Raw genomic sequence first — 15360 nt, 5'->3', positions numbered from 1 at the left:
ACCAAGGGTGAGCGGATCAACAAAATTATTCATGTTTAATGGGAAGATACATGTTTGGTAATTACTCAAAACAAATACTAACTTAAAAACTGAATTGGTAACTAGCATTGGAGAGCTGATGATAGTATAACACATTGTGGGAAACGACTCCCTCTGAAGTAACGTAGTTTTTGAGAAAGAGGTGATTTCTCACTCACTAAAATAATAAAAGACTTCTAGCTAGAAGTCTTTTATTCCTATCTGAAAGCACACAAATTCGTCCAACAAGGTTGTTGTTTCTTTCATCATTTTCTCCCAACTCCGATGACTAATTGAGTTCAAATTTTCACAGGTTTGTTATTTTATGCATATGTTGAGATACACCAAGTGAGAACACTGGTCTTTGACAATTACCAATAGTGTACCTTCCCTTTTAAATGGGGCCATTATTACTGAAGTCAATTTCTTTTACAGTGATTTTGTTTCTCTTTTTTTAGAGAAAGAAAAATGTAAAGAAATTTGTTTCCAACAGTGAGTGAGAATTTTGTCACAGCTGGATTAAATGTTCTGTTTTAACTCTTTTAGTTATGTTATTTCTATATGTATCTCTTTTCCCATTTTATTTGCCCATTTTGCTTTACTTCATTAAAGGGTCTATGTAACTTTTGTAGGACAAAAAACACAATGTCCACAGATTTACACTAAACTTACACAGTTTGAAGATTATGATAGTAGAAAGCTTCCCTGAAAATATTACGTGCTGAGGTGCTGTAGTTTGGGGGAAATGAGTAAAACAATGTCATTAAAATAATTTTCGTCCCATGAGACGAAAATTATTTTAATTATTTTACAAACGTATTTTCATGACATTGTTTTACTCATTCTCAAAAACTACAGTACCTCAGTAAGTAATATTTGAAGGGAAGCTTTCCACTATCATTATCTTCAGACCCTGTAAGTTTAATGTAAATCTATGGACATTTTGAAAAGGTACCCAAATCCTTTAAAAACTGTCAAATTTAAAAAAATAAATTTAAGATTTTATAACTGAAACGTTGATGCAGTACTACGTACGTATTTTATTATGTAACCTTGCAAATAAAATTAAAGTTCAGTTATTTGTGTATGCTTGTACAAAATGGAAGTTCTGTTTTTACTTCTGGTGCTAATTTGAGATTTTATATTGATCATAGTTGTTGAGATTTTATATCATGAATATAATAGTATTGAATTGTTATACTTAAGTTATTTGGGCCTTCTTTTAGTTTCCTTTTTTTAAGGGTATTTTGATGTTTTTAATCACAATGAAAGTATAATTTATAAAGAATTATAACTGTAAAAAATGTGAATTGACATGCAAAGTATGAAAATTTAAAAAAAACTATGAAACAAATGTACACTTGTAGCAATTTATTATCTACAACAAGTCTGAGTAACTTTGCTGCCCACAGTCACGTCAACAAAATAATAATTTCAATAGATGTTCAACATTAAAAATGTTTAAGCATAAATTATTGACCAACAAAGAGTACATTTACTGCCATAATGGGTGCACTAAACTAAATAAGCAAACATTTGTAAACCCGGAAATCCAAAACTTTTTTGAAGCACTAATGTGTGAACTATGAGTAGTTATCACAAAGTGAGGGCTCTGTGCTTTAACACCAGGGCCCAATTTCATAGAGCTGCTAAGCACAAAAATCTGCTTTAGCATGAAATTTCTTCCTTGATAAAAACAGGATTACCAACCAAATTTCCATTTGTTACATATTGATTGCTACTGGTATTCAGCTGTTGTTTGCTTATCCTGAAAATCACGTAGAAAAAGCTGTGAGACTTTATAGTATTTTTAAAGTACTTTTGAAGAATTTGCATGTTGCATGAATTGTTATTGTGTGTGAAGCATGCACTTGGAAAAAAATTTACTGGACAAAGGGAATAGCGCCACCTATTGTCAGAAACAAAATACTTCACTTTATGCACGACTGTGGCGCTGCTTTTGTGTAAAATAGCGTGTCCCAATTTGAGACATTACTAGTCCGAATTGCTGCTGAGAATGAGTGGAGGCGTTTACGGAGGAGGTAAGATTAATCTTAGTCTCATTTGTGGCCTATAAAGAGTTCAGGTTTCGGACTAATACTGGAATCTGACACTGACACTGACTCGGCGTCAACTTGCGACTATGTTCATTTTTGTTGCACCAGTATCGTGATAAATAACAGGCTATATGATTTGTTTGATTTATTTTGTAGTAAACTTGTCTCTTCGCATTAGGCCACTTCCCTAAGAAAAACCCACCCCTGGCTTTTGTTAAACTAAACTAGGGGAAATATGCATTTAGGGTTGATTGAAAAGCTTAATATTTTTTTTATAAATGCGTTTATTTATTCAATTTCATTGTTCACATTATTTTATCTGTTTATTGTTTGACTTGTTTGTTAATGTTATTGTTTATTTTCCTGATTTGTGTCAAGCGGGGTTTCGATTCAAGCTTGTTAATGAAATAGTAAAAACTACTTTTGAAACTTTTATTTAAGTTTACTGTTTTGTTTTTGTACCCTTTTCTTTCAAAGTTTTCAGTTCATTCATTAACTTTGTTTAAAATTCAATCCTATCCTAGTTTTTAGTCTTTCTAACCATAAAAATGATAATTCACAGAAAGATTGTCTGGCATTTCTATGTCGTGTACAAATTATTTCCATGATCTACTTCATTCTCGGTAAAGCATGCAGCATCTCAGGCAGTTGTTATCAACTACAGACACACTGACTGACTGGTGTCAGGTGGATTGACTAGACAAAAATGTCTCTGTGGAATGTTAAACTTGTGTGGCTAGATAGTAACGTCTAGGAGTTGTAGGACAAATCTCTTTAATTTGAATTAAGAATTTGGACTAAAGTTCTTCAATCAACTTCATAAACTTTTTTTACAAGACCTAAACTGTAAGGGATGATATTCAGCAAAAAAATATAGAGTGTAATTTGAAATGTGTGAGTTGGTTCATTATCAAAGGAATCAAGTTTAAGGTGACTAAAACTTTACTTCTTTTGTTCAGATGAGGTGGGAGCCCTTGTGTTCGATGTCGGGTCGTATTCACTCAGAGCTGGCTATGCAGGAGAAGACTCTCCGAAGGTAGGCAATCGTTAGAGTTTTTTAATTCCTACCTTGAAAGCTTACTTGATGGTAAGCATCCTGTGAAACGATTTTGTCTGAAACGAAAGTTGCAAGAAAATGATGAAAGAAAAACACCCTTGCTGCACAAGTTTGTGTGTTTCAGACGCCTGATAAAAAAGGCTTCTGGTCTGAAGTCTTTTAACATTTGAGTGAAAAATTACCTTGTTGTCAAAAACTACAGCACTTCAGACATGTCACAGGGAGCCATTTCTCACAATATTTTGAAGTTTTCAACAGCTCTCCATTGCTCAATACCAAGTAAGTTTTTGCACTAGCAATTATTTTGAGTAATTACCAAAAGTGTCCATTGCCTTGAAATAATTTATGTTTCATCCCCAGGCGGAGATCTCGACGCCGTTGGGTTCCTTAGACAACAAAGAAACAGAGTCCTTGGATCTTGACGGTTTATCGTCGGGATCCATCAGGGATGGAAAGAAGAAATACATTGTAGACATAAACTCACTCTCAGTTCCCCTGGCTGGCGTTGAAATGGGAAACCCCCTGAAGGACGGCATGAGTAAGTAGCCACGCAAACTCCCTTTTATTATTATTATTATTATTATTTATTCGACCATTTCATAAAGAACAACAACAATACTTGTAATTGCAAATAAGATATAGGAAAAAAAGGTAAAAAAAATATGTTGAACAGAACTCATAATGGCATACATGCTAAATATTGGCAACTAAAGCACTTGTCCTGAATGATGATGACTGACATACATGTAAGGTTTGGATACAACAAGAAACATGTGAAGAATAGATGAGCGAGTAGGGTAGATTGGGAAAGGACAGGAAAACATGGTGGGGGAGGGAAGAGCAGTGAACTACAATTAGGGACCAATAACTCTTGTTATTTCATGTACTGGTTGGTCACACAAAACATGTACACTGTCTGTCACTATTAAGCTGGGGCGATATCGATTTATTTTATTCACGATATAATGGCGATTAATGAAATTTGACATCATCAGTCTTAAATCTCCAAGTGAAAGTTGTAGAAGAGACAGTCATAGCATAAGAGTGGTGTTCTAATGACCTATTCTTCTGGTTTTACTCTAAACGTATGGGGTGCAAGATGTCTCAGCTAGCAAATACATCGCGATATTTAATCGATATCGCGATATATCGCGATATATCGATATTTCGATTAAAACCAAATCCATCCGATATCGAAATCGTTTCCAAATTAATATCGCGATATTCGATAATTTTGTGATATCGCCCAAGCTTAATGAACACTGTCTGTCACTATTTTGTCAGCTCTACCAACCCAGTGTACATGTAATACATGTACCTTCAAACTACAACAGAACATTTTATTCATTTTTATGACGTACTAATTGCTATATCTTTTCATTTTCTAGTTGATGATTGGGATATGTATGGTGCCCTCTTGGACCACACCTATAAAAGATACATCCAGTCAGATTCCGCTGAGCATCCGGTACTTATGTCAGAACCTCCAGTAAGTGTGCAGCATATAAATATTAATAAAGTCTACTTCGTAGAATAATTTAATAATAACTAATTAAAACATAGCCCATTTTTTACAATAGCCGTATCGATGTGCTTTATAGTGCCCTTGGCCCAATTTCATAGCGCTGCTTAACGGAAGGCAACTTTTCGTGCTTACTGTAGCAGAAATAATTGCTAAGGTGCAAGCGTATTTCACAGGTTAGCAGAAAAGTTAGGTGGCAATATTGCACGTTCACCATGGATTTGCATTGTGTCGTCATTTATTTTTGTGCAGTGAGCACCAGAAGGTTAGCACGCCTTAACGTGTGCTTGCGGTTAGCAGCGCTATGAAATGTAAATCACACAGTAAGCACAAAATCGGCCGCTAAGCAGCGCTATGAAATTGGGCCCTGGTCATCGGGCCAATAACTTTCCTTTCATCTTTCTCGCCTCCCAAGGGAGTTAAGTATACAGCCCTTAGCCGCCTTTGGCGCTCTAATGGCTTGTTCATTCACAAAATCAACCTCTACCCTCGCAGGTACCCATTTATACCACTGGGCGAAGAGAAGCAATTATAGTAAAGCATTTCCTCAAAGACACAAGTGTCACGACCGGGATTCAAACCCACATCCTGATGACTTAACCACCAGAACTTGAATTTGATGCTCTAAACCACTCGGCCATAAAACCCTAAAAAATTGGGAGTAAGGAAATAACCAAGTGCTGATGAGGTCTGAGTAATAGTTGTTTTCTTTTTGTTTTGTTTGCAGTGGAACACAAGACACAAGAGAGAGAAACTGACTGAAGTCATGTTTGAGAAATACAGCATTCCAGCTTTCTTCCTGTGCAAGAATGCTGTTCTTACTGCGTATCCTTTAAAATTCCACTAATTCGTGAATTGTGATTCTTTTGGATAATACCTTAAAGGAACGTTACAGAATTGGTAAGAAACAAAAATCGTGAAGATTACAGATTTTTCATAAAACTTACACGGTCTAATGATAATGATAGAAGAAAACATCCCTTGAAATATTTTTGTCTGTTATGTCATATTTGATGAGAAATAAATAATCTAACTTCGCGTTTGGAGTTTATCGCTCAGTGAGTGTTTATTCATTTATATTTTGGCAAAATTTGTAATCGGTTTTTCACTATTCTCTCGTGACCCAGATGGCTGATCGATCTTGAACTTCTACAGGTTTGTAAGTTTATGTATATGGTGGATTACATAAAGTGCTTACACTGCCAGCAACTGTTTTGTTAACATAAACAAATTCTGTAATGTTCCTTTAAAGGCACTTTTAGTAATTACTCAAATTAATTATTGCCATAAAAACTTACTTGGTAATGAGCAATGGAGAGCTATTGATTGATAGTGTAAAACATTATGAGAAACGGCTCCTCGGAGGCAACGTAGTTTTTGACAGTATTACCGAACCTTAACTGTAATGCATCAGTTTTGCCAACATACGTTCCACAGGGTTGGTAATAGACAGTGGAGCAACACATACTACAGCTACACCAGTACATGAAGGCTATGTTCTACAACAAGGTAGGCGTGCATTTGTGGTCAAACGGGCCCCTTCCCTCAAACCAATCAACAGAGACGCGCTATATTTTTTCGTATTTCCACGAGTGCGCGTGTGATAACGTATTTATCTTCAAGCAAACTTGGTGCGTGACATAGAACACACAAGACGCAGGTAGTGATATTAGCTGTGCAATATAGATTTACATCACCATTCCATTCCAAACCAGCCCCTTCCTTCAAACCAATCAACCCCCCAAGTAGACACTTTATTCAACTGAAATTTTCACATGTGACTTTTCTTCAATTTTTCAATTCAATTTCAATTCATTAAGGTTTATTAAAAATATCACAAAATACACGACAGAAGTTAAAAAGACTTACAAATACTCTTGTATTTTTTCTTTCTGTAAATCAGCATTACGCTAACAACAAGAAGTCTATGACCCCACCTTTATTTACTTACAGTTGTTTTGTGTTCCTTTGTTTCACAGGTATTGTTAAGAGTCCACTAGCTGGAGACTTTGTCACCATGCAGTGTAAAGAGCTTTTTGACGAGATGAAAATAGACGTGGTTCCCCCATACCTTATAGCTTCCAAGGCAAGTACTGTATGTTTGTGGTAACACACACGATTAAAATAGAAGTGGTTCCCCCATACCTTATAGCTTCCGAGGCAAGTACTGTATGTTTGTGGTAACACACACGATTAAAATAGAAGTGGTTCCCCCATACCTTATAGCTTCCAAGGCAAGTACAGTTTATTTGTGGTAACACACACAATTAACATAGAAGTGGTTCCCCCCATACCTTATAGCTTCCAAGGCAAGTACAGTTTATTTGTGGTAACACACACAATTAAAATAGAAGTGGTTCCCCCATACCTTATAGCTTCCGAGGCAAGTACTGTATGTTTGTGGTAACACACGATTAAAATAGAAGTGGTTCCCCCAAAGTACCCTTATAAAGTACCCTTATATCGTTTTCGACTAGCTTGCTCTAGTCATTGTCTAGTTATTGATTGTCAAGAAATCACTCCCCAAGATTGAAGTTTTCAAAGATCCACTACTGACCCAATTCACCTGACGTCATCATCATTTTGGTGGTCAATGTAAATGTGTGTTATTCAGAGAAGTGCGCATTTTAGGCGACGCAGCGTTTACTCGTAAACCTATTGACCACCAACATGGTGAACCTGGCATCAGTCGCCACGTGTGACGAGGGTGCAAGGTGTCAATTAAAGCTATTGTAGTAGTTCCGCCTAGGGAGCAGGGTTCTCCACACGATGATAGTGCAGGATTGTTCAGCGCCCTGAACAAAATTTAACCAGAGGTAGTAGTTAAAAAGCAGGACAGTTATTTTCAGAACTGAGAAGCCTGCTCTGTGGTAGTAGAGTAAAGCAAGACATCAGGGCCCAATTTCATGGCTCTGCTTACCGTAAGCACAGAATCGGCGTTACGGAAGCAGGGAATTCTGTGCTTACGGCAAGCATTTTTCATGGGTTAGCGGCGAATTTTGGCATCTGCGCGTGCGTACTCAACGTTACTAGGCATTCTACGCTTACAAGGCCAGCGCAGAAATTCGGCGCATGTACGTAAGCGGGGAATCGTGATTGTAAGTGTGGAATTCGGCGATAAGCAGAGACTTGAAATTGGGCCTTGTTCTCTAAAGAACCTGGCAAGTAGATCAACACATGGTGTAACTGCAAATCAAATATATATTGTTACCTAACCCTGTTCTATATTTGGCGTTCTCAGGAGTCGGTCAAGGAAGGCGCACCTGCCAACTTCAAGAGGAAAGAAGTACCCCAGGTTACGAAGTCATGGCATAACTACAAGGTCAAACAGTTAATGCAAGACTTTCAGGTCACGACGCTTCAAGTTGCTGATACACCGTATGAGCCAGAGTAAGTTTTTCCTTTTCTCTTGAGGTTCCTGGCCGAGCAGTTAAGAGCACGAGACTAAAGCGCTAGAAATATAAAATGATTGATAGTCTTTATCTGTCAAGAGATCCCCTAATTAATTACTTGTTTCATGTTCAGTTTTATTTATTTATATATTTATTGAAAAAACAGTTATATTTTTGTTTATAAATTTGTATCTACAGTCTTGTAAGTGATCATTATTATGATCTTATTTCTCCGGCGTTTTTCCAAAGACCAAATATCATAGTTGTGGCTTTGTTTTGCCTCCTTTAGTTAATTCCTGCGACTGTATAACTTTGTCCGCTTGTTGTCTGTTTCGTCCATTTGCCTTCACTTGTCTATAGGCCTCCCATATTACAAAATGTATAAGCTGTGCTTTGGGGATTAGCCTTTAGTTTGCTCCCCATGTGAATTTTATTATTTTCGTTCAGTTTTTGTATAGGTTTTCTCGGTCAAATTCGGCAAATGAGCAGACAATTTCATTTTCATGCATTCAAATTAAAGCTGTTTTGCCTCTCCAGTTGTTACTGCGTTTCAAATTCAGAATTCGGCTATTCAATTTCGTTTTGGGTCGAGTCAAATTCCTTTAGCACTCCGTTCAATTTAGCGTTGCGTCATTCTTTTTCATGACACGTACGCCTCAAGAAGCATCTGTGAATTTGAATGCTGCTTTGATGAATTGTTAAATTGAATGATTATTTTGTTAATTCGAATGATGCAACATTACATTTGACTAATCCTAAAACGAAATCGAATGACCCTTTTAAGTAGCATTCGATTTTGCGCGAAATAGAATAGCTTGGCGGTTAAATTGGCTGCTCATTTTCCAAAATTGACAGAGAAAACCTATATTAATTGTTGTATTTCTTGTACGTGTTATTTATTTTTATTACTGTATATTGTGCATTTACTTGTATTATAGAAATAAATTATATTTGAACTGAATTTAATTGAACATTTCCCTCTACATGTATTTATTGGCTATGTGTTAATAGAAATAAATTATATTTGAATGAATTGAATTACATTTTTGGTCTTTATTTAGTGATTTATTTTTGTCTCCTCTTCCAAACTTTCTTCAGCGCTGCCGATCAGCTTCCTTCTGTCCTGTACGATTTCCCCAACGGCTACCATCAAGAATTTGCCGAGGAACGAGTCCGTATTCCAGAGGGACTGTTCGACCCCTCACATGTTAAGGTCTGTATCTTTATGTGATCTGCAAATTATCTTTTATTTTTCATTTTGATCTGCAACTTGAATCTGTCTAATTTCACCTGTTGAATTGTCATTATTTATTTGTATGTAATCTGCAAATTATCTTTTATTTTTCATTTTGATGTGCATTGAATCTGTCTATTTTCACCTGTTGAATTGTCATTATTTATTTTTATGTGATCTGCAAATTATCTTTTATTTTTCATTTTGATGTGCATTGAATCTGTCTATTTTCACCTGTTGAATTGTCATTATTTATTTTTATGTGAATTTGCAAATGATCTTTTATTTTTCATTTTGATATGCAACTTTATGTGATGTTGCAAATTATTTTTGATTTTGACTATGTTGACTTTTTATTATGTACACACAACTAAATCTTCCTATTGCTGTTTTCGCATTTATAATTGGTTTTCAATACTGCTATCACTTTTGATTATTTGTGTATTTAATTATGTTCTTGTCAAATATTCTTTTATGTCTCTATATGCATGGATCTGTAACTGTGATATCTTGAATGTACTTGATTTTTAATCCACTGCATCTAGATGCAGCTTGATTTTTAGGTAGAATTTATTGGGTGCTCTTTTTCAAATATTCTTTTTATGGTTCTGTTACTTGGATATACTTGGATATTAATCCAGTGCATCTAGCTTAATTTTTAGATAGAATTTTGAAGCAGGATTGTAAAAGGATAGTCAGGTTGGCGTAGTAGTTATTTTCTCTGCCTTCCACCTAGGGACGCCAGGTTCGAATCATGAATGTGTAGTTTTCCTGCGAACGATTCTTTTAGTTGGGGTCTCAAACTTTGTTCAATTGTTAAGGGTAACAAAAGGGTTATTTATGTTAATGGTTAAAGTGTAGTCTTAAACTTGACTTATGTCCATGGTTCTTTTCCTGAGATTATCTTGATTTGTAATCTGCTGTATCTATGTAACTTGATTTTTAGATGGAATTCGGAAGTGGTTATTTAAAAGGGGATGTTCAGCTAGGCATAGTGGTGTCTTTATTAGGCTTTTTCCTCCAGGACAACCTTTAAGGTTTTTAAGTCCCTACACTTGGTTAAAGGCAGTGGACACTATTGGTAATTACTCAAAACAATTAATAGCTTAAAACCTTTCTTGGTGACGAGTAATGGGGAGAGGTTGATGGAATAAAACATTTGGAGAAATGGTTCCCTCTGAAGTGCCATAGTTTTCGAGAAAGAAGTAATTTTCCACGAATTTGATTTTGAGACCTCAGATTTAGAACTTGAGGTCTCGAAATCAACCATCTAAATGCACACAACTTCGTGTGACAAGGGTTTTTTTTTTTCTTTCATTAATATCTCGCAAGTTCGATGAGAGATTGAGCTCAAATTTTCACAGGTTTGTTATTTTATGCATATGTTGAGATACACCAACTGTGAAGGCTAGTCTTTGACAAATACCAATAGTGTCCACTGCCTTTAAAACACAGCTTCAGGCCTAAAATCTTTTACAATCTTTGTCGGCCACGCATTTGTTGTGTGCTTCTTCCATGACTCACAGCATAATGGTTACGATAGTTATAAATAAATGCAAATGGATTCTAATTGTTTACTAACATCCATCAACGCTCTTCTTACTCCAGGGCTTTGAGGGCAACACCATGCTTGGTGTCGGCCATGTGGCCAGTACTAGCATCGGACTTTTAGACGCTGACATCAGAGCTGTAAGTATTTTCACCTTTACAGTTTCTAGTTGAGCCTTGCGACTAGAGCGCAAGTGTCAAAGTCGCGACTATTGATTGCTTAGTTGAGCCTCAACTATCGTTTTTTTCAACTACTTGGGGAGATAGTGCTTTCTGCACTGCCAGCCAGGCTTTGGATTGATGATACCCAGGCCTACATCCGTATGGACTGTAAAGGAAGTAAACCTGTTTCAGCCCTAGGAGTAGGTTGCAACAGCATCTGGAAAAAAATAATTGCAGCCCACACCTTGAAGTGGCCTTCAGGCCTTGTGTATCTGGCGACTTGAAAATATATATTTAAAAAAATTAAATCAAATCGTGCCTCCACGACTACTACAAAAATTGATTCGGACATGGCAATTTTGTCTGATTATTTTCTGTTTGATGTTTTGATGCCCACAGGCAATGTACAGCAATGTGATCGTCACTGGAGGAAATACATTGTTGAATGGATTTATCGATCGACTCCAGAGAGAACTTCAAAATAAAACACCCCAGGTAAAAAAATAAAAGCAACTTGCTAAATCCTTATCCTAAATAGACCTTTATTATTGTGTAGCCATCTTGAATTTCTCCCTTTGATATCAATGTTTCAAAACCGAGGCTGGAAGAACAAAATAGTCTGGTTCCTATTTGCAAAATGATTTTTAGGATTCATTATTGTTATTCGATACGAGGAGCATGACCAAGATGGAGGTTAGCTTTGCGGTGTCTCTCCTTGCCTTCTCATTCCTCTCCTTGAGAAATTACCTCTTTCTCAAAAACTACGTTACTTCAGAGGGAAATATTCTCACAATGTTTTATACAATCAATAGCTGTACATTGCTTAGGAAGAAACTATAAATAAATAGTAACCTTGTGGGTTCCACCATGTGTAAATCTCTTTTGAGGGAGTGTTGGCTCTGAAAAGAGCCGGTTTTGTCTTGACGTCTTCAGGAAGACGAGAGAGTATACTGTTTGAAATAACCAGAGTATTCTGTTTGAAACGTCAAGACCAAACCGGCTCTTTTGAGCGAACACTCACACAAAAGAGATTTACACATGGTTGTACCTGCAAGTTTTCTATTTATTTACAGTTTCTTTCTATTTCTCCACATGTAGAGTGTCATGGCCGAGTGGTTAAGAGCATCGAATTCAAGTTCTGGTGCGAATTCACCGGAGTGTGGGTTCGAATCCCGGTCGTGACACTTGTGTCCTTGAGCAAGATACTTTACTATAATTGCTTCTCTTCACCCAGGGGTATAAATGGATACCTGCGAGGGTAGAGGTTGATATTGTGAATGAAAAAGCCTTTGGAGCGATACAAACTGTTGCCCAGGTTGTATACTCCCAAGGGAGCTGAGAAACATTAAAAAGGGATGTTATTGGCCCTATGACCAGGGCACTAATGTAAAGCCCTTAGAGAATTAAGTGTTAGTTATTAGGCGCTATATAAATCGAAAGTTATTGTTATAATGCAAAGCTTCAAACAATACTTCTCCATTGTTTGTTACCAAGTTAGTTTTTATGCTAACACTTATTTTGAGTAATTACCAGTTGTGTGTACCAAGCCTACATCTGTATGCATGGACTGCAAAAGGGGTAACCCTGTTTCAGCCCTAGGAGTAGGTGGCAACGGCCTCTGGAAGAAAAAAAATTGTAGCCCACACCTTGAAGTGGCCTTCAGGCCTTGTGCGTCTGGCAACTTTCATAAAAAATTAATTTAAAAAAAAATGTTTCCAGTGCCTTAAACCAATACATGTAGGTCACAGTTCAAATTCTGCTTCAGCATATTTTGTCTTTGCTTAACCCCAAATTTGCTTTCTTGCTTTTTGAATAGAACATGCGTCTGAAGATCATTGCCCCCTCTGGAACCACAGAGAGACGGTTCAGCTCCTGGATAGGAGGATCCATCTTGGCTTCTCTAGTAAGTTCAAGGGTCAAACTTCAAGGGTCAAAGTTCAAGGGTCAAAGTTCAAGGGATAAAGAATATTAATTTTGGTTTTAACTCATTTACAGCGATGTGTGTTAGCAATCAGTACTTTCCCGAGCTCTGTAAACAAAATCGCAGGCATATTACTTGTGGGTTCGAATCCCATCCAAGTTATATACCTGTGATTTTTTTTTCGCAGAGATCAAATGAAATATAAATTGGTAAACAGGATTTAACTTATATTATTACTCTTAATGTTAGCTTTGTATCTGTGATTTTCTGTTTTCTTAACAACTCACTGGCTATAACAGTTTTTTAAAGAGTTTCAATTCTTTTGGTTTTGTTTGTTGTCCTTTTATCTGCTTTTATGAATTGTTAAACTTGTAAAGTTGTATCCTTGTTTACGCATGAGCAATTCTGCTTTTGGTCGCTGTGTTTGAATATTTTTATTTTTTTACTTTTATGCAAGTCACCAGACTCACAAGTCTTGAAGGCCACTGCATAACAAACCAGAAATAATAATTATGTCAAGTCAATCTGTCAATATATTTATTTTGCTGATTTTTTTTCTTCTGCAGGGAACTTTCCAACAGATGTGGATCTCGAGACAAGAATACGAAGAAGCGGGAAAGAGTTGTGTAGAGCGGAAATGTCCTTGAAGTATCGTCAATGTTTTTTGTTTTTTTTACAAAATAACCTCAAGGATTGTCAGTCACAAATCTGTCTTGAACGGATACCCTTAAGGGATGAAAACATTCACATGTCAAGAAATAGTTTGAGTGCTTTTATTCTTGGGCATGTGTCATTTTTGTGTAATAATGAAGTAAATTTGTGCACTCGAAATAAATTATTTTGTGCGTTCAAAACTATATTGTGCACTTACAATTCGTGCAGACGAAATATTATATTTAGAGGGCAGGAAATTATTAAAGGAGCCTAAAAATGTTTTAAAGCGCATGAATAGTTCATTTTTGAGTACACAACATGATTTTGTGGGTAAACAATGGGAGCGTCCAACAGCTCATGTTGAGTGTACAAAATTATTTTGGATGCTCGAAATCAAGAACTCAAATTGTTTCCTTTGCTCATGAAATTGCTTTCATGAAAATACTTTGTCCTTTTAGGAATGGATCTTGTTTTCTTTCAGAATGATGGTTCATATACATGTAATACCCCATTTTTTTGCTTTCAAATATCACGGATTGTCGTGCGACACGCGTAAGGACGTATCAAGCTGTTTCGATCTTTTACAAACTGTTTCGAGACGCTGGAGTTTCATAGACTCCTCAAAGAGTTATAGTCGATGTAGGAAGTTTAAAATTCAGAATAGGAGTTGAAAAACACCTTCATGCCATTCAACTGGCAACTGGTGAAAAATTGTGTACCATGAATATTCATTAGTAGAATGACACCAATCATGAATAATTAATGTTTCCCTGTCATACAAGCTGTTAACTGAAATTGATTGAGTGCTTCAAGGGGTTTTTCAGTTTCAGACAAAACTGAATAAAGCAAAATTTAAGTCGGCCACTTATTCGCTGAAAATGACCGGTGAAACCTACGATAGTATTTCTGTTCTTTTAGTTCTTGCTTTTACTAGAATAAGGTCACCAGTCAAAATGACCTTTCACTTGTACTATTTTTAACTGGTATCCTGGTTAAAGCACTATTTTGTGCTTTGAGCAATTCTATTAAATTGGGCACAGGCATTAACTTCTTATATGTTTTGCTTTGTCTTTGGTTGTATTATTTAATGCTGGAAGCTACATAAAGTGAAACTTATTGATATAAATTTTTCCCTTACTATTTGTTCATTTCGATGACTTTAATCAACTATTGTTTCCTCCTTTTTAATGGGAGACTTTTGGTCTTATAAATGTGCGCATGCTCACAGCTTTGTAAACAATAGAAATTGACATGGTAAGTCTGTTGCCACTCTTCGCTTCAAAGTCTCCACTGATGTGCAGGATTAATATTATGGGAAAATGAAAAAAACAAATGAAAGCCTGGCCATTCTTGTACGCAGTTTCGGAAATACCAACTTTTTTGTGGAGAAATCATCAATAAGAGAAGGATCTTTGTGGAACAGCTGTGTACAGGCTCGAGAAAAACGCCGTTTCGAAAATACTGTGGGTTTTCCGTTGGGAAAAATGCTGGGATCTTTGCAAAACTTAGGTTGTCAGGCTCTCGGGAAAAAAATGGAAGCTTGAATTGATAATTCCAGTGTGCCGTTTCGAACATACAAAGGTTTTGTGGTAGGAAAAATAAAGTATCTTTGCTGAGCTTGTATTGATAGGTTAATGAAAACAAATAGAAACTTGTGTAATTCCAGTGTGCATTTTCGAACATACACAGGTTTTTTTCCCGGGAAAACAACTAATCTTTGCGAAACACAGGATTTCACCCAGGCTTGGGGGAACAAGCTGTGAGCTTTACAAATGCAGTGTGGCGTTTCGAAAAT

The 15360-nt window shown here is 36.3% G+C and overlaps 1 protein-coding gene across 1 annotated transcript; it reads left to right on the top strand.

The window, feature by feature from the left end:
• Positions 1–1941: 1941 nt before the first annotated feature.
• Positions 1942–14619, top strand: LOC139942880 (actin-like protein 6B). Its single transcript, XM_071939683.1, has 13 exons — positions 1942–2060; positions 3035–3111; positions 3493–3670; positions 4521–4621; positions 5382–5479; positions 6069–6163; positions 6634–6740; positions 7896–8044; positions 9145–9259; positions 10889–10969; positions 11390–11485; positions 12807–12893; positions 13478–14619. The coding sequence occupies exons 1-13, from the start codon at positions 2036–2038 to the stop codon at positions 13556–13558; spliced, it is 1290 nt and encodes a 429-aa protein (XP_071795784.1). The 5' UTR covers positions 1942–2035; the 3' UTR covers positions 13559–14619.
• Positions 14620–15360: the final 741 nt, after the last annotated feature.

Source organism: Asterias amurensis, chromosome 10, assembly GCF_032118995.1.
Source record: "Asterias amurensis chromosome 10, ASM3211899v1".
Taxonomy (NCBI): domain Eukaryota; kingdom Metazoa; phylum Echinodermata; class Asteroidea; order Forcipulatida; family Asteriidae; genus Asterias; species Asterias amurensis.
The sequence above is the reverse complement of the archived record's forward strand: the minus strand, read 5'-3'. Positions and strand labels throughout refer to the sequence as shown.

Coding starts and splice junctions, on each gene's coding strand:
- LOC139942880 (XM_071939683.1), top strand. CDS start 2,036: ATGAGTGGAGGCGTTTACGGAGGAG. Junction 4,622..5,381: donor TACTTATGTCAGAACCTCCA/GTAAGTGTGCAG, acceptor TTTTGTTTGCAG/TGGAACACAAGACACAAGAG. Junction 10,970..11,389: donor TAGACGCTGACATCAGAGCT/GTAAGTATTTTC, acceptor TGATGCCCACAG/GCAATGTACAGCAATGTGAT.